The 25,273-nt window shown below is 35.8% G+C and overlaps 1 protein-coding gene and 1 pseudogene across 1 annotated transcript; both read right to left on the bottom strand.

The window, feature by feature from the left end:
• Positions 1 to 1,520: 1,520 nt before the first annotated feature.
• On the bottom strand, positions 1,521 to 8,959 carry LOC134390147 (serine/threonine-protein kinase PLK4-like; annotated as a pseudogene).
• Positions 8,960 to 15,816: 6,857 nt separating this feature from the next.
• Positions 15,817 to 16,767, bottom strand: LOC134390146 (vomeronasal type-1 receptor 90-like). Its single transcript, XM_063113422.1, has one exon. The coding sequence runs from the start codon at positions 16,765 to 16,767 to the stop codon at positions 15,817 to 15,819; it is 951 nt and encodes a 316-aa protein (XP_062969492.1).
• Positions 16,768 to 25,273: the final 8,506 nt, after the last annotated feature.

Raw genomic sequence — 25,273 nt, 5'->3', positions numbered from 1 at the left:
TGTCTAGTGCAAATAATGCTGCTATGAACATTCATGTACGAGTATCTGTTTGAGTCCTGGTTCTCAATTCTTATGGATATATAATTAAAAATGAAATAGTTGGGTTATATGACAATTCTGTTTTAAACTTTTTTAACTTATCGTTGTATTTATTATTTTTTATAAAATGTATTTGCAGAAATGTTTCTTCAGGAATAAGTGCTACAATTTCTTAAAAAACCCATGTCAAAGGCTTTTGAGACTTTAAATTATGTCCGTGTATTTATCCCTTAAGTAATTTCAACAAATTACTCAGGCATGAGCCTTCCACTCACATGAAATGAGTGAATGAATAAATGAATAAAAATATACATTTACACATGTTACTTATAACATAAATACATATTAGTTACATGTTCAAACACTCAAAAACTCCAGCATATTTTGTCCATTATTCTCCACATATCTGAGAAGTAGGAAAAACAATAAAAGCACAAATATACCACACACCATTTATATTTTTGCTTTTAAAAGACTGCTCAATACAAATATATGAACACAGTAAGTTCAGGGAAAATGTTCTAATAACAAAGTTAGGTGTTTTATTTTACTCTTTGTAAGTCCCTCGAGTTTCATTCTGCTTTGTTCTCTCATTAGAATACGTCTGTTATGGTATAGATTAAAATTCTATTCTATGTTATCTATGGTATAGATAAGATTCTCTTTTATAGAAAGGTTTTGTGAAGAAGTTGTCTTAAATTTTAAAGATCGCTTTATTTGAAAGCCGATAAAAAAATTTATTTATTAAACTTATATAGCTAAAAGAAGTTTTAACTAATAAAAACTAGGAGTTGGACTGGAAAGCATCAAAAGGGTGAATGCCAGACACTGTAATTTCTGTTTGATGTATTCTGGCAATTTTTCATTTTCTGCATACCTAGTTTTACGACCATTTCATGATGCTGCACAATGAACCAGGACCCATCATTAAATGAAACCTCACAAAGAAATGTTTAAGTTTCACAATGATGAATATGCTAATTACCCTGATGTGATCATCACACATTGTATACATATACTGAAAGATAACTCTGTACCCCCCATAAATATGTACAATCAATACAGTATAAGATTGTCTTTTTATATCAGCACAACCATATGTTTTTCACAATAACAGATTTCAAAAGTTGTGCTGATACAGAAAGACAATCTTTTAAACTACTAGAAAAGATGTTTGTTCTAAAATCTATAGCTCTAAGGTCAAGTCCTTCATTTACAAACACAGAAGGATTAAGCATCAGTGCCTGTTTTGGAGATGCAGCACTATTTATGATCATTCTACTCAAACATGATCATAGTATTCAGCTATTTTACAGAATGTGCATTATCAGAAGCATCAGAGTTGTTTTTTTGTTTTTTGTTTTTGTTTTTGTTTGGGCTCTGATACCATTCCAGACATTTCTTCATATGTCCTTCCGCAAATGTGGATGGCCTTGGAAATCTCATTTGGGCTAATCTCAGTAGGTTCTACGAAAAAAGTATTATTTCAGACTCCCAAACCATTGTTGCACCATTTCAGTTTGAGACATCTGGTCTGAAAATGGAAAAGGAGTTTTTCATGGTAAAGATGATAGGAGAATGCTTGATGGTTATCAGGTTTTTTGAAAGATCCAGACAGTAGAATTGTGGTTACTAGTGGGTGGGAAGGGGAGGGGAGAGAGTAAATAGGGAGAGATTGGTTAATGGACACAAAACTATAGCTAGATAAGAAAAATAAGTGGTAAACAGTAGTGCTAGACACCTATAATTAACAACAATTCACTGTATGTTATCAAATGGCCAGAAGAGAGGAGATCAAATATTCTCATCATAAAGTAATAATTAGGTTTTGCAATCATGAATATGCTAATTATCCTGATTTTATCATCACACATTGCGTATATGTATTGAAGTATAACTCTGTATCCCATAAATGTGTGCAATCAATTCATTTCAATTTTTAAAATCCAGAACTATGGGATGTCTTTTCTTTAAAGTAGTAAAAATTTTGACATTGCTGTTTGTGGATGAATATCTCTCTTCGTTTTTATCTACTCCTGATCTTTTGGACTTTGAAAGCATTTCTCCTGAGTGGTATCATTCCATTGTATATATTTGGGCTCTAGACTGACTATTAGAAATGTTGGATCTATCAGAGGAATCAGCCCTACAAAAGTATTGAGAATGTGGCCTTTCTTCTGCATCTTGGATTACTGTTCCCCTTCCCCTTTCTTGTTCTTGATTTCTCCACTGAGTATAACGTCTGCTTCCATCTCATGTGAATTTTTATTCTTTAGAAATACAGTCATTTTACTTGAGAGTGGCTGACCAGTCAAAAGTCTTTTGTCACATTAAATACCACTTATACCACTTATATCATAGAAGCTGTAAGCACAGTAGAGATTGTGACATGTCCACTATGGATCAAGTCTTCTACAGTTCCTAAATAATCACTTTTTGTTGAAGAATATCAACAAAAAAATGAATTGACATAAAAAATGGTCTAATACTTAAGACAGACTTAAACAATCTTCTGTATTTCTACAAATTAAGTAGAGAAGTACTAATGTCCTAGGGCTCTCTTGACAGAAAAGTTGGCATTTCATAATCTGCTAATACTACTTTATTTAATGCATTCTTAATTGTGTCAGGGTCTACAGGTCACCTCCTAATAAGTAACATATAAAACATACAAGCAAAGACCAAGCATCTGATTCAAGTCCATGAGCACTTCAGCTGGCAATTTCTGGTACAATGTAATTAGAAGTTTCACATAATGTGTAGAGTTTACCATGTGTCATTACAAATTGAGTTGCCAGCTCCAAATCAGCAATCTTGGTATTTATATTATGCATAAGTAAGAGGTTAGAAGTGTGAGTTCCTGGTGTAATATACCTTGAGAATGAAGATACAACATTCCTCTGATGATCCAGGACATGAAGCGCCAAGCTTCATTTTCTGAGAAGAGTTTCATTCTGTTCATTAGATGCCTTTTCAATTCTCCATTGTGGCACATTCCTAATAACAGGTGCACATAGTTGTCATCTTCAAAATAGCTATAAAGCTCTAAGATACAAGGATGTTTCAATTAGTGATGTATTTTGACCTCATTTGGGACTCTTTGTACCATTTCAGTTTTGTATATGGCTTTCTTGTCTGTCATTTTGATTGCAACTTCCTAGCTATTTAATGGAATCAGATCTGTAGACATCAGGCAAATGATCCTTTACGAAGCAGACTTCCAACTTTAAAATATTCAATCTTCTTTCCAATGCAAAGTCTCCATATTTCCAGATCCCAGCCTGTGTGACATGGATTAGCTCCCTTCACACAGTCTGTTCCAGACAGCACTCCACACAGCCTGTTGGTCTTGATGCCAATGAAGCTTGGTTCTCCAGGCCACCACTCTGAGCAATGAATGTGCAGCCACCAAAAGGTCTCTGGGACACTCCCATTTTAAAGAACTTCTCTGCTAAAGAGACTTCTTCAAGGTTATATTAAAGGACACTAAACAGCAAGACAAAATCATAAGAAAGTATAAAACTTGTTTATAAAGGTAAATTTATAGACAAAAACAAAATATTGTATTATTATTATGGTAATGGGTAAATTACTTCTAATTCTGCCATAAAATTTAAAGGATAAAAGTGTTCAAACAAACTATAACTAAATTAGGTTAGTGGATATTTAATATAATGGATATAAATTGTGACATCAATAGCATTTAATGTAGGGGGAGAAGAGGTAAAAGTGAAGAATTCTTGTATGTAAGGGAAGTTAAAATGTAACAGATTAAAAGTGATTGTTATAAGTATATGATATTTTAGGTAAGCTTCTTGGTACCCACAAAGAAAATACCTATAGAAGGTATAAAAAGAAAAATAAGAAGAAATAAAAACCTATCAATACAAAAAACCCCACAATGAAACAGAAAAGAAGACAGTGAGAGAGAAAAAGCAAATACAAGACAAACAGAAAACACAACAAATTGGCAATAGTAAATGCTTCATTAATAATTACTTAAATATAAATAGACTAGAATAAACTCCACAATGAAAAGATACAAAGTACCTAAACAGGTAAAAAACCAAGGCTGAATCATATGCTGTCTATAAGAAACTCACAATAGATTCAAGGATTCATGGGCCATTAATGAAGGGAAAGAAAAAGATATTCCATGCAGATGGTACCAAAAGAAAGCAAAAGTAGCTATACAATATCAGACAAAGTAGACTTTAAATCAAAAACTATCTCTAGTGACAAAGGTCATTATATAATAATAAATATATATTCTGTTTTGTCTATAAACTTACTTTTAATTCAACAAAAAGACATGAAAATTGTAATAATAGGCAACAGGGAGATATAACAATTGTAAATATATATGCACCTAACATCACAACACCTAAGTATATTAAACAAATCTAAAAGGAGAAACTGACAGCAATACATTAACAGGATACTTTATTACCCCATTCTCAATACTGGATACAGCTACAACTTAGAAAATCAATAAAGAAACAGCAAACTTGAAGAACACTATAGATAAAGTGGATCAAATAGACATAAAAAGAACTTTTCACCCAACTCCAGAAAAACATGCATTCATCTGAAGCACACATGGAATATTTTCCAGGAAAGATCACATTTTATGTCACCAAACAATTCTTAACAAATTTAAGAATATAAAAATCATACCCAGTGTATTTCCAACCACAATGGAATAAAACTAGAAATCAATAACAGGCCTGTTTTCAACAGTGGACAGATCATCTAGACAGAAAATAAGTACAGAAACATCTGATTTAAACTGCACCATAGACCAAATGGACCAAACAGACATTTGCAGAACATTTCATCCAACAATTGCAGAATATCCATTTTTCTCAATTGCACATGGAATGTTACTAGGATCATATGTTAGGCCACAAAACATGTCTACACAAATTTCAAAAGATAGATGCCACATCAAATATCTTTTCTGACCACAATGGTAGAAAACTAGAAATCAACAACTAGAAAAACTTTGGAAGCTTTATAAATACATGGAAATTAAACAAAATGATTTAAAAAAAAGAAGAAAATAAAATTTTTTAAAAAATTTAAAAAGAAATTAAATAACATGCTCCTAAACAACCAATGGTTTAATGATGAAATTTTAAAGGATTTTTTTGTTGTTGGCAGCTGGCCATTAGAGAGAACCATACCCTTGACCTTGGTGTTATAAATTATGTTAAGTGAAATAAACCAGGCACAGAAAGAGAATTACTGCATGTCCTCACTCATAAGTGGGAGCTAAGGAAGGAAGGAAGGAAGACTAGAATAAAATGCAGAACTTTGAGAAGGAGGGAACAGACCTATAGTTACTAGAGGTGGGAAAGGCAAAGGGGGGGCTAGAGAGTAATTGGGTAAGGGGTACAAAGAGTAATTATGATTTGTAATGATGAATATGCTAATAATATTGATTTGATCATCACATACTGTGCACAAATATTGATAGTCAACTCTATACCCCATAAATATGTATAATCAAAAAGAAATAAATTTTTTAGAAGAGGGAAATTTAAAAATTCCTTCAGACAAATGACAGTGGGAACACATCATACCAAATCCAATGGGATATAGCAAAAGCATTTTTAAGAGGAAAGTTTATAGCAACAAAAGCCTATATCAAAAAAATGAAGAAAGTTTTCTAATAACTTAAAAATACACCTTAAGGAACTAGAAAAACAACAACAAACTAAACCCAAAATTGTTAGAAGGAAATGACATCAAGAAAATGAGAATATTCACCAATAAGTGAAAACTACATAACATACTTTTGAAAAACTGCTGGGACAAAGAGGAAAACAAAGGGAATTTTAAAAATATCTCATTAGTACAGCCATATGGAAAACTGTATGGTGGTTTCTGGAAGAACTAAAAATAGACCTACCATAAGATCCAGAAATCCCACTTCTGGGTAGATATGGTTTGAATGTGTCCCCTCCAGATCTCAGATGTTGAAACTTAATAGCCAATGTGATAGCATTAGGAGGCAGAGCTTTCAAGAAGTGATTAGGCCATGAAGGCTTCTCCCTCATCAACAGGATTAAGGCCCTTAAAAAAGAGGCTTCACACTATAGTGCCCAGACCTCTTGTCCTTTACCTTATGCCATGTGAGACCACAGGGTTTCTTCCCTCAGGAGGATGCAGCAACAAGGTGCCATCTTGGTAGCAGAGAGCAGCCCTCACCAGACCACCGAACCTGCTAGCACCTTGATCTTGAACTTGCCAGCCTCCAGAACTAGGAGAGCATAAAGCTCCGTTCTTCATAAATTACCCAGTCTGTGGTATTTTGTTATGGCAGCACAAACGGACTAAGATATGGGTTTATATACAAGGAAATGAAATCAGTATGTTGAAGAGATACCTGCACTTCCATGGTCACTGCAGCGCTATTCACAAAAGCCAAGATATGGAATCAACCTACGTATCCTTCAACGGATGGCTGGATAAAGAAAGTGAGGCATATATATAAAATGGAACGCTATTCATGCTTCAAAAGAAGAAAATTTTCTCATTTGCAACAACATGGAGGAAGCTGGAGGACATTACACTAATTAAAATAAGGCAGGCACAGAATGAAAATTTCACAGGTTCGGTCTCACTTATCTGTGTAATCTAAAACAGTTGAATTCATGGAAGTAGAGAGTATGACAGTAGTTACCAGAGGCTGGGGATTAGATGAAGAATAAGGATATGTCAGGCAAAGGGTACAAAGTTTCAGTTAGACAGGAAGAGTAATAATTTTGAGATCAATTGCACAGCCTGGTGACTATAGTTAATAATAACGAATTGTATATTTCAAAATTGCTAAGAGAGTGAGTTTCAATTGTTCTCACCACAAAAAATAAGTATGTGAGGTAATGAATATGTTAACTAGCTTGATATAATAATTGCACCTTGTATACATAAACTGAAACATCACATTGTATCCCATAAATATATACATATATAATTTGTCAATTAAAAACTAAAAATAAATTTTTAAAAATCTTGAGACAAATGAAAATGAAAACACAATTTACCAAAAGTTATGGAATCAGCAAAAGCAGTTCTAAAAGGGAAGTTTATAGCAATAAATGCCAATTTTTTTTAAAACAAAGAATATCAAGTAAACAACCTAACTTTATACCTCAAGGAAATAGAGAAAAGAACAAACTAAAGCCAAAGTTAGTAGAAAAAAGGAAATATCAGAACAGAAGTAAATCAAATAAATAATAGAATTATACAAAAAAATTAACAAAACTAAGACTTGTTTTTTTAAAAAAATAAATGAAATTGGCAAACCTTTAGCTAAACTAACTAAGAAAAAAAGAGAAGACTCAAATAAAATTAGAAAGGAAGGAAGGAATATTACTACAGATACTTCAGAAATTAAAAAGGATCACAAGGGACTATTATGAACTATCATATGCAACAAATTACATAACCTAAAGAAAATGGGTAAATTCATAGAAACATACAACTTGCCAAGAATGAATCAGGAAGAAATAGGAAGCCTAAACAGACCAGTAACAAATAAGGATATTGAAAATAGTAATCAAAAACCTCCCATCAAAGAGAAGTCCAAGACCAGATGACTTCACAGCTAAATTTTACCAACATTAGTATACTGTGTTCTTGACAAATGTTAAGAGAGTGAATGTAAAGTGTTCTCACCACAAAAATAATAACTATGTGAGGTAAGGCATATGTTAATTAGCTAGATTTAGTCATTCCACAATGTATCTAATACTTCAAACATCATGTCATACATGATGAATACATACAATTATATCACCAATTTTAAAAAAATAAATTTTAAAAAGAAAAATTAGTACTAATTCTTTTTAAACTCTTCCAAAAAATAGACATAGAGGAAATACTTCCAAATTCATTTTAGGAGATCAGCATCACCCTAATAACAAAGCCAGACAAAGACACCACAAGAAAAGAAAATTACAAGCAAATCCCTCTAATAAAGGTAGATGCAAAAATCCTCAAGAAAATATAGCAAACCAAATTAAACAATGTATCAAAAAGATTATACACCGTGGTCAAGTGGAATTATCTCTGGCATGCAAGGTTGGCTTAACACATACAAATCAATAAATGTAATACATCGCATTAACAGAATGAAAGATAAAAATCACATCCTCATCTCAATAGATGCAAAAACAGAATTTGACAAAGTTCAACATGCATATATAATAAAACTTCTCAGCAAAATAGGTGCAGAAGGAATGTACATAAACATAAGAAAAGACATTTAAGAAAAACCCACAGCTAACTTCATAATCAATGGGAGAAAATTAAAAGCTTTTCTGCTAAGATCAGGTACAAGGCAACTATGCCCACTCTCCCCACTCCTATTCAACATTGTTCTGGAAGTACTAGCAAGAACAATTAGGGAAAAAAATAAATAAAAGGCAGGCGTTCACAATGCTGTGTGACCACCACCTCGACCCATTTCCAAAATGATTTGCCATCCTAAACATAAACTCTGTACCCATTAAGCATGCAACTGTATGTTTAAAAATGCTTAAAATGGCAATCCTTATCTTATATATATATTACCTCAATAAATTTTTTTAAAATATCATGATTTAAAAAAGACAAAAAAAAAGTAAGAGAGAAGATGCATCCAAATTTAAAAGGAAGAAGTAGAACACACCACCACTTCCGCCACCGTTGCCACCACCATTGTCTGGCCCCAAAGACATGACTCACTCTCTACCCCTGCCTGCACTGCTCCCACCACATGGTTCTCACCGCAGACCCTTCCACCACACTGCTCCCACTGGTGCTGCTGCCACCACGCAGCTCCAAACATGTTACTGGCTCCTGCTGTGCCACTAACTCCACTGCTGTTCCCACTGCCAATGTTCTGGCCACTGCCACTCCCATCTCCCCACATGGCAATTCATCCTGCTCCCCTCCACAGCTGCTCCCACTCCTGCCTCCCAGCACGGGTGCCACAAGCTCCACCTTGCCCAGATCCAGGTGTCCTTGTGTTTTACCAGGCAAGAGTAAAGAGAAAAGAGGTGAGCAAGCACAGCCCCATACACCTGGGGGTGAGAACTACTTGGGGAGCCCATACAACTGCATTGATACAGGGAGAGACACATGTAGAGCTGCTGGTGAGTTCAGAAACTCCAGATGGCCAAATAAAGTATGCAACAAAATAACCAGCCATCACCAACCCATCCCCCAACTGGGAGAAGCAAGGAACCAGGAGGAGTCTCCACCTGCAGGAAAGAGTAAAGACAAACTCCACCTCAGGGTCATGGGACTCTATCAAGGGGCCAACAAGTTCATACAAGGACACCTACATCATCCAAAGAGCAACAGGGCACCTAGACACTTCTCCTAAGAATTCAAGATCTCACCCACATCCTTGATGACCCAACACATGTCACTCACTTCATCAAGGAGTCACAGAGTGCCTAAGTGCCTAGGCCATGGAGGGCTCACAGACAATTCCAACATTGAATGAGGCTGATGAAATCACACAGAGATTACACTGCTATGTCTGCCTGGCACCACAACTAAAACACCTTACTTAATGGTCAATATAAAACACATCTGCAGAAGGGAGTTGCTCTCTTCAAAAGCCACCCCATAGTAGTAGAAAAAGTAACTGCTCCACCAGATGCTCAGACATCAACATAGGGATACTAGAAATATGAAATATGAAATATGACACCACCAAAGGAGTGTAATAATTCTCAAGTACCAGACCCCTAATGGCAGAAATCTTTTAAAAATGAATTTATTATTATTTTTTTATTATTATTATTATTATTATTATTATTATTATTATTATTATTATTATACATTCTAAGATGTTGTTGCAGAGTGGGAGGGTGGTGGAGGGGGAAAGGGAGGGAAGAAGAATTCAGTAAAGTTGCAGGATACAAAATTGATTTACAAAAATCAGTAGTATTTTCATACTTTAACAATGAATTAGCAGAAAAAGAAATCAAGGGCCGAGCCAGTGGCGCACTTGGTAGAGTGCTGCGCTGGGAGCGCGGCGACGCTCCCGCCGCAGGTTCGGATCCTATATAGGACTGACCGGTGCACTCACTGGCTGAGTGCCGGTCACGAAAAAACGACAAAAAAAAAAAAAAAAAAAAAAAAGAAAAAGAAATCAAGAAAGCTAGCAATAAATAAATAAATAAAATACTTAGGAATAAAATACCTAGGAATAACCAAGGAGGTGAAAGATCTCTACAATGAAAACTACAAAACACAGCTTAAAATTAAAGAGGACAAAAAAAGATGGAAACACATTCTGTGCTCATGGATTGGAAAAATTAACATTGTGAAAAGGTCCACACTTCCCAAAGTGATCTACAGATTCAATGCAATCCCCATGAAAATACCAATGACATTCTTCACAGAAATAGAAAAAACAATCCTAACATTCATATGAAACAACAAAAGACTGCAAATAGCCAAAGCCCTCCTGAGCAGAAAAAGTAAAGCAGAAGGCATTACACTACATGAGTTCAAATTATACTATAAAGCTATTGCAACTAAAACAGAATGGTACTGGCATAAAACCAGACACTTGGATCAATGGAACAGAATAGAGAACCCAGAAATCAGCCCACATATTTACAGCCAATGGATCTTTGACACAGGCATCAAGAACATACATTGGGGAAAGTATAGCCTCTTCAGTAAATGGTGCTGGGGAAGCTGGATATCCATGTGTAGAAGAATGAAACTAGACCTGTACCTATTGCCATATAGCAAAATCAACCCAAAATGTATTAAAGACTTGAACACAAGACCTGAAACTATAAAATTCTTAAAAGAAAACATAAGGGAAACACTGCAGTATGTAGGACTGGGTAAAACCTTTACGAATAAGACTTTGAAAGCACAGGTAACAAATTAAAATATTAACAAATGTGATAATATGAAGCTAAAAAGATTCTGCACAGCGGAGCAAACAACAAACACAGTGAAAAGACAGCCTACAGAAAAGAAGAAAATATTTTCAAACTATACATCCAATAAAGGATTAATATCCAGAATATACAAGGAACTCAAACAACTTAACAGTAAAAAAACAAATAATCCAATTAAAAATGGGCAAAGGAGCTGAGTAGACATTTCTCAAAGGATGACATACAAATGGCCAACAGATGCATGAAAAAATGCTCAACATTACTAAGAATCAGGGAAATGCAAGTCAAAACTCCACTGACATTTCATCTCTCCCCAGTTGGACTGGCTATTATCACAAAGACAGAGAAGAACAAATGCTGATGAGGTCATTGAGAAAAGTGAACCCTTCTACACTGTTGTTGGGACTGTAAATTAGTTCAGCCATTATATAAAACAGTATGGAGCTTCCTCAAACAATTACAAATAGAACTGCCATATAATCCAGCAATTCCACTACTAGGTATACATCGAAAGGAATGGAAATCATCATGTTGAAGGGATACCTACACTCCCATGTTTATCGCAGCTGTACTTAAAATAGCCAAGAGTTGGAACCAACCTAAAAGTCCATCAATGGATGACTGGATAAGGAAAACGTGGCATATATACACAATGGAATACCTACACAGCAACGAAAAAGAATGGAATTCTGCCATTCGCAGCAACATGGATGGGCTTGAAAAAAATTGTGTTAAGTGAAATATGCCAGGCACATAAAGGAAAATACTACATGTCCTCACTCAAAAGTGGGATCTAAAATATAAATATGAAAAAAGAAAGAAAGAGAGATGAAGGAAGGAAGGAAGGAAATTAGGAAGATCACAATAATATGTCAAACTTTCAAAAGGAGAGAACAGATCTATGGATGCTAGAGATGGGAAATGGGGAGGACGTTAGCAAAAAATTGGTTAAGCATCAAAAAGAATGATCATGTTTTGTAATGACAAATATACTCATCATCCTAATTTGATCATCACATATTGTACATGGGTATGGATATTCAACTCTATACCCCCCACTATGAATAATCAATTATGTAAAATTAAAATTAATTAATTAAAATAAAAAATAAAAAGGAAAAGGTAAAATTATTTGTTTGCAGATGACATAATGCCATATGTAAAAAAAGTATACACACACACACACATACACACACGTGCATGCAACAGTTAGAACTAATCAGGTGTGTGGTAAGCCTGCAGGATATAAAATCAACACACAAAAAACAATTGCATATCTTTACACCAACAATGATCTATCCAAAAAGGAAATAAAGAAAATAATCCATTATGAATAGCATCAGAAAGAATAAAATATTTAGGACTAAATCTAGCCAAGGAGGTAAAAAATTTTTACACTGAAAATAATAATATATTGATGAAAGAAATTGAAGACTTAAATAAATCTCATATTTATAAACTGGAAATTAATATTGTTTAAATGTTCACACTGCCCTAAGTGATCTACAGATTCAATGCAATTTATACCAAAATTCCAATGGCATTTTTTACAAAAACAGAAAAGCCAATTTCAAAATATGTATAAAGCCACAACAGATGAAATAGCCAAAGCAACCTTGAGAAAGAACAAAGTTGGAGTCATCACAATTCCTGATTTCAAATGATATTACAAAACTATAGTAATCAAAACTGCATGGAGGATAAGTACCTCCACCATGACAGGGAGCCCAAGGTGAGAGGTGCCCAGGCAACCCCAAACCATACCCTCTCCCATGTAGGAGGCAGCAGGAGCATCACCACCAGGACACGGAGGGCCCAAACTGCTTCTGTGGAGGTGGTCCACAACAGCCAGCACCACAGCTTCCACTGATGCAAGGACAGCTTGACATAACAGTAGCAGCCACAACCATCATGCAGTGGCCCACCACATACTCAACTGCATTGGAACAAGGAGAGTCATCAGAGGAGCCTGGAAAAAGAAGAGGAAGTATCTCTCCTCAAAGTCCACTCCAGAGTATTAGAAAAAGCAACTGATCTACCAGATGACCAGAAATCAACTTAGTGATACTAGAAATATGAAAAAAAAGAAAACAAGAAAATATGACACCACCAAAGGAATATAGTAATTCTCAAGTACCAGACCCTACAGAATAGGAAACCCTTGAAATGACTGAAAATGAAATCCAAAAATGACAATCACTACCAGGAACACACAAGAAAAAACAAAACCAACTGATAAAACACAAATGCAAAGGACAAAGAAAAAAGAAACAAAATCTTACTACCTCAAAAAAACATCAAACAGTAGAAGAGTTCTCTTTTCCCCACATCCTTGTCAGCATTTGTTATTGTCAGTCTTTTTAATAATAGCCAGTCTAACTGGGGTGAGATGATATCTCAGTGTGGTTTTGCTTTGCATTTCTCTGATGACTAGTGATGCTGAGCATTTTTTCATGTACCTGTTTGGTCATTTGTATGTCTTCCTTTGAAAAATATCTATTCATCTTCTACACTGTTGGTGGGACTATAAATTAGCCCAGCCATATAGAAAATGGTATGGAGGTTCCTCAGACACCTACAGATTGAACTACCATATGATCCAGCAACCTTACTGCTAGGCATATATCCAAAGGAATGGAACTCATCACGTCGAAGGGATACCTGCACTCCCATGTTCATTGCAACTCTATTTACAATAACCAAAATGGAACCAACCCAAGTGTCCATCGATGGGACAGGATAAGGAAAATGTGGTATATATACACAATAGAATACTTACTCAGCCATAAAAAAGAATGAAATTCTGCCATTTGCAACAACATGGATGATTCTGGAGAAAACTATGGTAAGTGAAATAAGCCAGACAAGGAAAGAGAAATACTGCATGTTCTCACTCATAACTGGGTGGAAAGAAAGAAAAGAAAGAAAGAAAAACTACAAAAAATATATTGAACATTCAGAAGGACAGAACAAACCTAAGAATACTAGAGATGGGGGGTGGGGGGAGGGAGAGAGTTTGGGAAGTGATAGGAAGGGCAAACAGTATAAAGAAAAACTATGCTTTGTGATAATGAATATGCTAATAATAAATAATAAATAATTTTTTAAAAATAAATAAAATAAAAGACATCTAAAAAAATCAAACATTGAAGACAAATAATAAGAGTTGAAGAAAGGCACAAAGGATATTTAAAACATTTAAACCAAAAACAATAAAATGCTAGGAGTAAGACAATACATCTCAACAATTATAAATGTAAATGGATTGAATTGTCCACTCAAAAGACACATACTAATGGAGTGGATTGAAAAGCTACAACCAACTATATGCTGTCTTCAAGAGACTCACCTCACCTGCAAAGACACACACAGACTAATAGCGAAGGGATGGAAAAACATACACCACACAAATGGAAACCAAAAACAAGAAGGAGTAGCTATTCTTATGTCAGACAAAATAGAGTTTGCACCAAAATCAATAAAAAGAGACAAAGAAGGTCACTATATAATGATAAAGGGATCTATCCAGCAAGAAGACATAACAATCATAAACATATATACACCTGACACTGAAGCACCCAGATATATAGAGCAAACACTCTTAGACCTAATGAAAGAGATAAACCCCAATATAACTATAATGAGGGACCCAAACACCCCTCTCTAAGTACCAGACAGATCATCCAGGCAACAAATCAAAAAAGAAATACAGGATTTAAATTATACTTTAGACAAATTTGAACTGGCAGATTTCTGTAGAAACATTTCATCCAACAACTGTAGTATATCTGTTCTTATCACCGCATGGAACATTCTTCAGAAATCAAGTCTCAACAAATTTTTAAAAATTGAAATTTTTTCAAGTGTCTTTTCAGACTACAATGGATTAAAACCAGAAATCAATAACAAGCGAAACTCAATAAACTATACAAATACATGGAAATTAAACAACATGCTCCAGAATGACATATGAGCCCAAGAACAAATTAAACAGGAGATCAAAAAAATTCTTGAAACTAATGAAAATAATGATGCATTATGCCAAAACCTGTGGGATACTGCAAAAGCAGTACTAAAAGGGAAGTTTATTGCAATAAACACTTTCATCGAAAGAATACAAAGATTTCAAATAAACAACCTAATACTACAGCTCAAAGAACTAGAAAAATAAGAACAATCCAATCCCAACAAAATACTAGCAATCAGAATACAGCAACATATCAAAAAAATTATACATCATGATCAAGTGGGATTCATCCCAAGCAGGCAAGGATGGATCAACATACGCAAGTCAAGAAAGGTGGTACATCACATCAACAAAATCAAGAACAGAAAAACATATGATTATCTCAATAGGCACAGAAAAAGCATTTGACAAAATTCAACACCACTTCATGATAAAGACCTCAGCAAATTAGGTATAGAAGGAAAGTATCTCAGCACAATAAAAGCCATTTATGACAAACCCACTGCCAATATCATACTGAACAGGGAAAAAGTGAATGCATTTCCCTTAAGAACAGAAGTAAGACAAGGATGCCCATTTTCACCACTCCTATTTAATATAGTATTGGAAGTACTAGCCAGAGCAATCAGGGAAGAGAAAGAAATAAAGGACATCTAGATTCTAAAAGACAAAGTCCTTGTTGAGCTCAATGAGAAATTTAAAACCTTCATGGTATCCTAGAGAGGTATATGTTTCATTATATATTATGTATTTGTCATCCACATGTATCACAGTAAATAGGTTTTTTTTTTTTAAAAAAAAGCACAACTCCCCAGAGAGCATATATTGTGTGCCATGATTAATCATTTTGAAGCCAGTGCACTGACCCGTCTGAAACGAAGTTATTCTTCACTGAGAAGTTAAACATTTTCTGTTCTTCCCCAACATGGATGTTAGGAACTTGATCATTCGTTTTTCAGTACTGATTAGCAGCAAAGGACTGATGGTGGCATAGCCATTGCTCACAAACATCTGGACACAATAAAGAACTGGGTCGCTGTTCCACAATATTCCTGAGGAATAGGAGGAGACAATGCAGTCTAAAATGTACATGATGACAAAGAAACCCATGAGCAGCAGAATGGTCCGGGAGGCCCTATTTTCTGGGGAGGCTTTTGAGGAAAGGTGGGTGCTGTGGAGATGCTGTACCTGCCTCTTGTGCCGGAACAAGAGAATCACCATGTATCCACTGGAGAGGGCCATGAGGCCTATAAGGGAGAAATCGCAGAAGGTCACCAGTGTGGAAATTATGTGCCCCAAAATGTAACTCAGGGGCAAAAGAGAGCAGGATTCAGAAACAAACATTAGACTGTCTGAGGTCAGATTAGGGGTGGCAATAGTGGAGATTAATAGGTGAATGTTAATGGACACATAGAAGACCCACAGGATGAAAAAGACACAAGGGTTGCGATGTGAGCATTTATGTTTGAACTTTGCCAGACAGGAGCTCCTGGGGCTGAGGGTGATGGCCTGCAGGACACTCAGCAGGCAGGTGGTGCAGATGGAGAGGCCCCGCATCAACCTGTACAAGTACAGAACTGCCTTGCACTTGATGTCATCCCAAAAATCCCGAGACCCAAAAATGTCTGTGGCTATGAAACCTAAGGTCAGCAGCATCACTAGGTGGATTAGGGCCAAGTGGCTGATGGTCAGGTCAGTGGCCTTGGGCCTGTGCTCAAGAAGGAACGTGAGGACGTGGAAGGCAAGAAGGAGGGCGTTGGCTAAGAGCCCAATGCCAAGTTCAGAGAAAAAGGTGTCTCTTATGGCAATAAAAGTGTACAGTTTGTTGTTTTTCTTCATCTTGTGGGGGAAACAAGTGTGTAGTAAATGTCTGAGGAGAAAAGCAAGAAAAATTATCTTTATCACAAATATTACCACCTTCATCAATCTCAACCAACATTATTGCCATCAACAAAATATGTGGATTAATCCCAAGGCAACCTTTTCACCTTTCAATACACAAGTGCACCTCATACCTTCCAGAAGCCATCCCTCTCTCTCCCTGGTCCTAACGCTTCTCCATCACAGTTTTATTATGTATCCCATTGCTGGGCTCCCATGGTACATAAGATTTACTCTACATTAAAAATTGCCATAAGTATAGAAAACGCCTTATTACCTGGGTTTTTAGTTTTTCAGGGGCAAGGGCAATATGTTATTTGGTTTTGATCTGCATCATCTGGATTAAGCAATGAGTATATAGTAAGAGCTCTGCAATTATTGCTCAATTTGAATGAAGAGGACTGCATAAAAGTGAAAATAAGACCCTCCCGGGCAAAGTATCTCAATGGATTCGACACACACAATGTTACACTATTTCAGTGCTATCTTTATTCTGGTTGGTTTACTGTCAGACCAAATATTCTTAATATATTAACAGAGAAAATGCTGATAGTGTGGGCAGTAAAGTCAGACTGCTTGAATTTATATCTACAATCTGCAGTTTGGACTAGAGTAGTCCACAATGCTGAGCTCCATCTCACGTACAAAACATGGACAATCATTTTACCTAGATCTAAGAGATAACATGTGGGAAAAAGGATTAAGTATACGTACCAAACATGGAAGTGTTTCCAGCACATAATGATCTCTAAAGAAATGTCAGCCATGATTTGTATTATTGTGCAGCTCCTCATATGTGTGACTTGGGAGACTTACTGCAGTTATTTTAATAGTTCATCAGTTCTGTCTCTGCCTAAGAGAGGATTAAAAATTACCAAAATAAAAGAATATTTTAGGAATCTCTGTTCAGAAAACTTTGGTGGAATTTTAGGTCTTTTTTTCTGACCTTCTATACATCTTCTATATTTTTTATTTTTATTCCAGAATAACTAGCCAATGTGAGCAGAGCCCAGTTATCAAATAATAGAAACATAGGCTATATATTTTTTCTATTCAGGCATGTGGAATTAGGGTGGTAAATAAACCACAATTAAAATAGACGCAGGGTCATTCCATTGTAGGGTTTTAATTAGAAGACAAGTACCCAACCCAACCCAGAAAGATGGGTCTACACAGCAGTTTAAGCCTTCATGTCACCTTCAAGTAAGCAATGATATTTCTCCAGACTCAAGAGGCCCACACATAAAAATCATCCTAGAAAATTTGGTGATGACATATTCATGGAATATTTCCCTATAAAAGATACATACTTACTTCAAGCTTTATAAATAGAAGGTACATAACATTGTAAGATGTTTCAAGTCATATATTCAAGAATTGTTATCTGAAAATCAATGGTACAAGGATAAATCACTTCATGGCTCTTTAGACCATTCAGTTTTATAATGTAAGATACTGAGGGGAAGCAGTCTTTTTCCAAAATAATGCTCAGGCAAAGTGACACAATTTTCTCTGTTGACACATTTAGCGTATTTGGGTGCGGTCCTATGATAAGGCTAGGAGAAATTACAAAAAATATTGATAAGAAACTCAACAGTCTCCACGTGATCATTAGCCCACAGCCCTAAATGGTATTCTGTGTCTTCTATGTACTTTTAAATGGCATTTGCCTATTTTTGTACATTTATTTCATGTAAGGGAAAATATATAGTGATAATGATTTTAAATAAGTTTAAGTAGATGCATATTAGCATTTAATAAATAGCATTTAAAAATAGTTCTAAAATTGCCTTCTCTCATGTTGTTTCTGTGAAATACAGTCTTTGCTTTAATTCGGTTTAATTCATTTTTAAAATGCAGCCTTACGAATACACAGCACTGTGAAACTGTTCAAGTTGCAAGTTTTAATCATCTGCAACAAGCATACTGAACTGCGTTATCTTCAGTGTTCCTTTGTGGACTGCAGTCCTACAAACACAAATGCTGTGGGAAGACAGGATGGGCAGATGGCATGAATTTGGTCCAATTTTCAGGAAAGCATGGCTTAAGTGGATCATTGTTCAAAATCACTGGAAAAATCTTCCTTTTCTACAGGAAAAATTTCATAGTAGGAGCAGAAAAGTTGACGGCTTTCTACAGTGTATTGATCAAGCAAAGTGACATAATTTGGCATATCCACAAGCACCCACTTACATTAGTTCCCGTGGGGCACCAGGAGAGTCACCAGAATATCTGAATCTGGTCATCCAGCTGCCACCAAACTTTGTGGATAACACACAGCTGTATTAATGCAACGCATACACCAAATAGGCATGTGTTACATTTATATGTAAGTATTAGAAGAAAGGTATGTAGCTCTTTCTGTGCTAATATATTATTTTATTAGAAGACATATTCTGGAGGATGTGAATCCTTTATAAAAACAGGATAAAAGAAACCCTGTTAGCGTGTCCCCTCCCGCTGTGCTTCATCACACTCCCACCTGACTCACACAGCACAATTTGGGAGATCAGGGGACAGAGCAGAAATGCTTTCCATCAGCAGGACCATCTAGGAGACCCTCTTCAAATGCAGCTCTTAAGAGTGACAGATGCAGAGATGGCACCTGCCTCATTTGATGTGCCAAGCACAAAATCATACTTTAAACACTGGAGAAATAAGCTGTCCTCAGAGAGACTTGTTCGGTGTATAAGGACATAAACCACAGGAAATCTAGCACAGATTTCTGAAATATGTCAATTTGAAGAGGCCACATTAGGAAAGAGAAAGGAAAGGCCTAGTGGACAGATCAGGGGAAAATAAAACATACATAGAGTAAGAAAGATCAAAGAAAAATCTGGTAGTAAAAGCTGGGGTACCCTCAGGAGAAAGATAACACAGTTAAGACTCCCTTTAATATGTAAATCAAGGAAACAATCATTTTAGACATGTGTCATTCTGCAATTACCCAAATCGTACATAATCAGTGCTACACACTGTTATCAAATGGGCCACAAACTAGTGAATAATGCTGAGGTAATTGCACCCAATGCAGAGGCCAGGAGAGCAGTGCAGAGTGTAACAGAAGGAGGACACTCCTCGGCAGACCCCAGTGCAAATGTGGGTGCCTATGACCTTGTGCGTGAACCGATTATGGGGTGAAGGGAAGGAAGGGAGGGCACATCAGTTTTCTCCTCTGCAGCATGAGCATAGCGTGACACCTCATAGGACTGACATGCTGTGTAAATAACATAATTTATGTCCAGGACTTAACCATACTTGTCCAGCCTTACATACATAAAAGAGCATATTTTGGTTTGTCATTATCATATAGCTCAATGTCACATCATTGTCGTGAGTATTATCACCATCTGTAAATTAAGTAAAAATGGACAAAGTGATCAGGGAGGTAAGACTGATCATGTTTCATGGTCAAATGAGTTTGGGGCCATGGGTAGTGGATGCAAATATCCTTTTTCTCCAGTTCTTAGAAATTATATTTCTAGGTCTTTTAGAGCTGTAAAGGGAAAACTACCATCATCTTCACTTGTTTTCTAAATGTTTAATGTGACTGCAACCTCATTATCACTGCTCTGCAATTTGAAATTTCCTCACTGGTAGAGCACATGCTTAATGGCTGATACCATTAAATTGTAATTTGTCATTTGTGAGCTTAAAACTGGGACAAGAAAGATTTTATGAGAAAAATGCTAGCAGATACTTTGCAGTAATGCGAAGTTAAACTCTATATGATCATGTTTGGAACAAAGAACCTCATTTCCTTCTGAAAAATTTAAAATTATTTTTTTAATGACTCAATCTATAGAAGACACATATATAAAATGGTTATATTTGATTTATGAAGATGAGAGGGGACAAACTGAGTATGTTTAATAGAAATCTGATATTAAAACATCACTTTCCTGAGAATATGTTTATGAATAGGTGATGTTTTGGTTTAAGCCCACTAGGTAATATAATATTACGTAATTTGAGTAATGGTATAGCAAGTCAACAAAATTTATTTCATTCAGAAAAAAATGGAAACCTAAAATAAATTGATATTTACTATGAAAAAACTGACTAATTTTATGAGATGTCAAATTAAAGGAGTAAGTATGTTAAGATAACTCCATTGCAATATAGAGAAACAATCCTCTGAGCCACGGAGGACTGTCGGAGCTGATGCTCATTCCGAGGCTACCCAAAACCTCACTCAGAGATCCCATTTCATCCCTTCTACAACCCGCCTAGGACCCCGCCCACACACTGATTATACATCTGTGGAATAAAGAAGCACTCACCCGGATGGACGTGCGGGGGATTTGGTGTACCTGAGAAGGACCTGCACACTTTTAAGGAAGGGACAATGTTAGCTCATCTCTCTGCAGGCCTGTAATTTTAGCATCTGTAGAAAGGTGACAGGCTCCCGCTGGGGAGCACAGAAACTTGGAGTTCCCAATGGAACATTTTACCTGTCTCTTAATTTTACTTTGTTCTCTCCTGGATAATAATGATCAGAGGACAGCTCCGCTCAAAACTTTTCTCTAAGTTCCCTTGCCACATCTGCATGAGGGATCAGAAGGGTCACAATCACATAGACAACACCAAATCCTCTCATTCTGATTCCCAAGATAAATTAGTCCAAGCCCATTTCTTACTTTGTAAAGCCTCTCCTCTGGTGTGAGGGACTCTGGCAGCTCCTGAGTCCACAGTGGCTCTGAGTGTCCTCTCCCTACACTGTGTGATGTGCACCATCATCCTGGGTTCCGTCTCACGTGGAGCACATTTTTTCTGGGTAGTACTGGGTGTATATTCCATGATTTCCACAAGCTTAGTTTTAGGTTTTAAACTGTGAGTCTATGCATTTCTCAAAAGCCATAGAACTGTACATTATAAAGACTCACTTTAATATATGCCAATTGGGAAAAAAAAAGGAACGGTGGAAAATGATATTTGAGTGGAAATTATAAGGCTGTATAGATAACAGGAGCTGTACATTAACACTATACTCTACTTGGAAAATTTGTGTCCCACAGGCCTATGGGTTTCAATTTTAAAACTACTTCATGTGTACACTAGGGTTGAACAAATAAGTAAATGGAAGGTGGGTGGCGGGAGCCAGGCTTCTAACAGTTGGAAATGGCAGTTACAGATAAAGAAGAAAGTCTAAAGGAACCCTGTGGTAGTGGATCATAGTCAGAGCATCAGTAAGAACTCATGTGTAGCTTAATAAGTATACAAGTGGATATGTAGAGATATAATATAGGTAAGTGTGTGTGCACAGATGAATATACACACATTACCTAGCCCTGTCTGCTGAGATGGCCTAGAAGCTCTGACATCCCAGAAAATACTAACGCACCTGGTGCCCAGATGTGGCTCCATGGACATGCCCCCTGTACCGTCACACAGGTCACATGCTCAGAATGGTTCTGCACTTGCTTTAATGCTGTGTTGTCATCAGATGAATTTCTTACTGATTTATCTTGTACTTTTATTTTGTAAGCTAAGTCCAATGGAACAATGGAGCATTGTGTGAGCATAAGAGATGCATGCAATATGTATCTGCCACTTCCTTGCCACTCTATTTTCATAAAGCGTTTGTGATGCCTGCTACATGAATTTCATAACATGCTTGTGTCCAACATTGGGGCCCTGTGTCCAGACTGGCCCCACACTTGATTTAGTGCTCTTCTGTCATTCCAGAATTACAATAATATTTTCTCTGAACTTGGGTTTTCTAAGTGAAGTCCAACGGGACAGGGAGCATGCAACTGAGCACAGAAGATACATGCAGGATGTACACTGTTCCTTGACACCTATGCTCATGTGGCATTTTTGAGGCCCATGGCCACAGAATTCTACCAATGATCATAGGAGACCAGCAAGAGTCAAGCAACTGCAAGAGCAGATGGCCACATCTACAACTGAAGAAACAAACAACGTGTGAGGCCACAGTTCCTCTTTGAACCAGAACCTACTTCAATTGTGGAAAGATGGCATGGTGTTCTAAGAAACACAAATGACCAGGGAGCCCTGTCATAACACTTCCTACTTTTGTTGCCTCCCTGCATTAGCCAAACACTAATGCTGATCACATGAAAGTAAAGAGGCAAAAAGGGCAACCTATGTGAAATTTCCTTTCTGTCTTTACATCAATAAATCAAGGTTAGGAAATATTGCTAGAATGTGTATCAAGAAATGGAATGATAACAGTTGAGTTAGGTTTGTTCAGATTTTACACTGTTCTAGTATGAATGAAATATATATGTATTTCAGAACACAAATTCTGTCATTTTGTGGATTCTGTATATGAGTAGAATGATCTTATACATGCATTTCAAACTGACATTGCATTATTAAAGATGAATGGGGAAATAAAGCTAACGATTTAAAATGTTAATATGTTTTTACTTAGAACAACATTAAATATCAAGCAAAAAATAACTGAGAAAGTCAAGAGACCATAGAAGAAAGAAAGTAGATTTATATTTTAGTACCTGTAATGGCACTATTTTTCTGCTTTTTGAACAAGGGGCCCTCTATTTTCATTTTTCACTGATCCCCACAAACTCGGTGGCCAACCCTACTACATATCATTCTCCAGTGGAAGAAACCAGGGCTACTTGAAGAAATTATTGATTCTAGGACCTGGACAAGAAAAATACAAAATGAGCCTGGAGAATCCTGTACTAGACAGAAAAAAAATTAGTCAAAGTTCTTCCAATATACAAAGTCGAAACAATTTGAACAGTAAAATAAATAGCGAAGTGTTGGATTATAACTCAAAGTATAAACATATGACTCCATACTAATGTAAATAAATGATCAAATATATAAATAAGTGGGAAAGAAGAGACAATAATTTCTTATAGTAGAATTCAAAGAGATATATGTAGGTAGTCCATGAGAAGAGCTTAATTCCTCTCCCTTTTTGACCATGGGCCAGAGGAAGGGACTTGCTTCCAAACAATAAGAGCAGGAAAACAGAAGCATAGTAAATTTATGGTGGATAACATCGCTAACACTACCTTAGCCAAGTCATGAAAGTTAACATCACCAGTGATGTCATTTATGTAAAAAATCTTCAACAAAATACTAGCAAACCTAAACAACACATAAAATGGAGTATACACTATGACCAGGTGGGATGCAAAGATGGCTCAACAAACAACAATCAACCAATAATATGCATCATACTAATGGGATTTTTAAATCTCACATGATCACATCAACAAGTGCAGAAAAGAAATTGACAAAATTCAACACCTTTTCATGATTAAAAACACTCAACAAAGTAAAAATAGAAGAGAACGTCCAAAATTTGATAAATGGCATCTATGAGAAACCCACAGCAAACATCATACTTAATAATGAAAGACTAAAAGCTCTCCCTCTAAGATCAGTAAGAAAACTAGGACAGTCACCCTTGCCACTCCTATACAACATTGTACTTGAGACTCTAGCCAGTGTGACTAGGCAAGAAGAAAAACTAAAAGGCATCCAGATTGGAAAGAAAAAAGTCAAATTATCTATATTGGTATACAACATAATTATATACATGGAAAACCCTAAAGAATCTGCATAAAGTGATTAGAGCTAGTAAACAAGTTCAGGAAAGTTACAGGATACAAGATCAACATACAAAGTACAGTTCTATCTCTGTACTCTAGCAATGATGCATCCAGAAAATAGAGTTTAAGAAACAATCCATTTACTGTACCATCAAAATTCAGAAATTCATAGCAGCATTATGCAGAATAGCCAAAAAGTCAAAACAACCCTAATGTTTATAAATGACAAATGAATAAGCAAGATGCAGTTTATGCATATAATGGAATATTATTCAGGCATATAAGGAATGAAGTATTGAAAGATACTACAACACAGATGAAATTGAAAATGTTATGCTAAGTGAAAGAAGACAGACAAAAGACTACATATCATATGACTACTAAAATATGAGAAGTCCAGAATACATAAATCTATAGAGACAGATAGTGGATTATTGGTAGCCTGACTTAGGGTTAGGGAGAAATTGAGAAATAATTGATAAAAAATTGGCTTCTTTGGGTAGTAATGGAAATATTCTGGAATTAGATAGAGTTAATGATTGTATAAAACAATGAATATACTAAAAATTACTAAATTGAATATTTTTAAAAAGTAAATTATATTTTAATAATAAAATGTAAAAAAAATGAAATAAAGACATTTCTAGATATACGAAAACTGAGAAAAAATTATCACCAGCAGAGAAACAAAAGCTGAGAAAGTCCACTTCCATCAGACCTTACTTTTCAGGAATATTGAAGGAAATTCTCGAGGTAGGAGAAAAATGACATCACATGAAAATTTTAATCCCTAAACAAAAGATTAAAGAGAGCCAGAAATGGTAAATTTAAAAATATAAAATAGGGTTTCCCTTTTTGTTTACTACTTCACCAACATTTGTTATTTTTTGTCTTTTCAGTAATAACTA

Source organism: Cynocephalus volans, chromosome 11, assembly GCF_027409185.1.
Source record: "Cynocephalus volans isolate mCynVol1 chromosome 11, mCynVol1.pri, whole genome shotgun sequence".
Lineage (NCBI taxonomy): Eukaryota > Metazoa > Chordata > Mammalia > Dermoptera > Cynocephalidae > Cynocephalus > Cynocephalus volans.
This window is presented reverse-complemented; position numbering and strand designations above follow the sequence as displayed.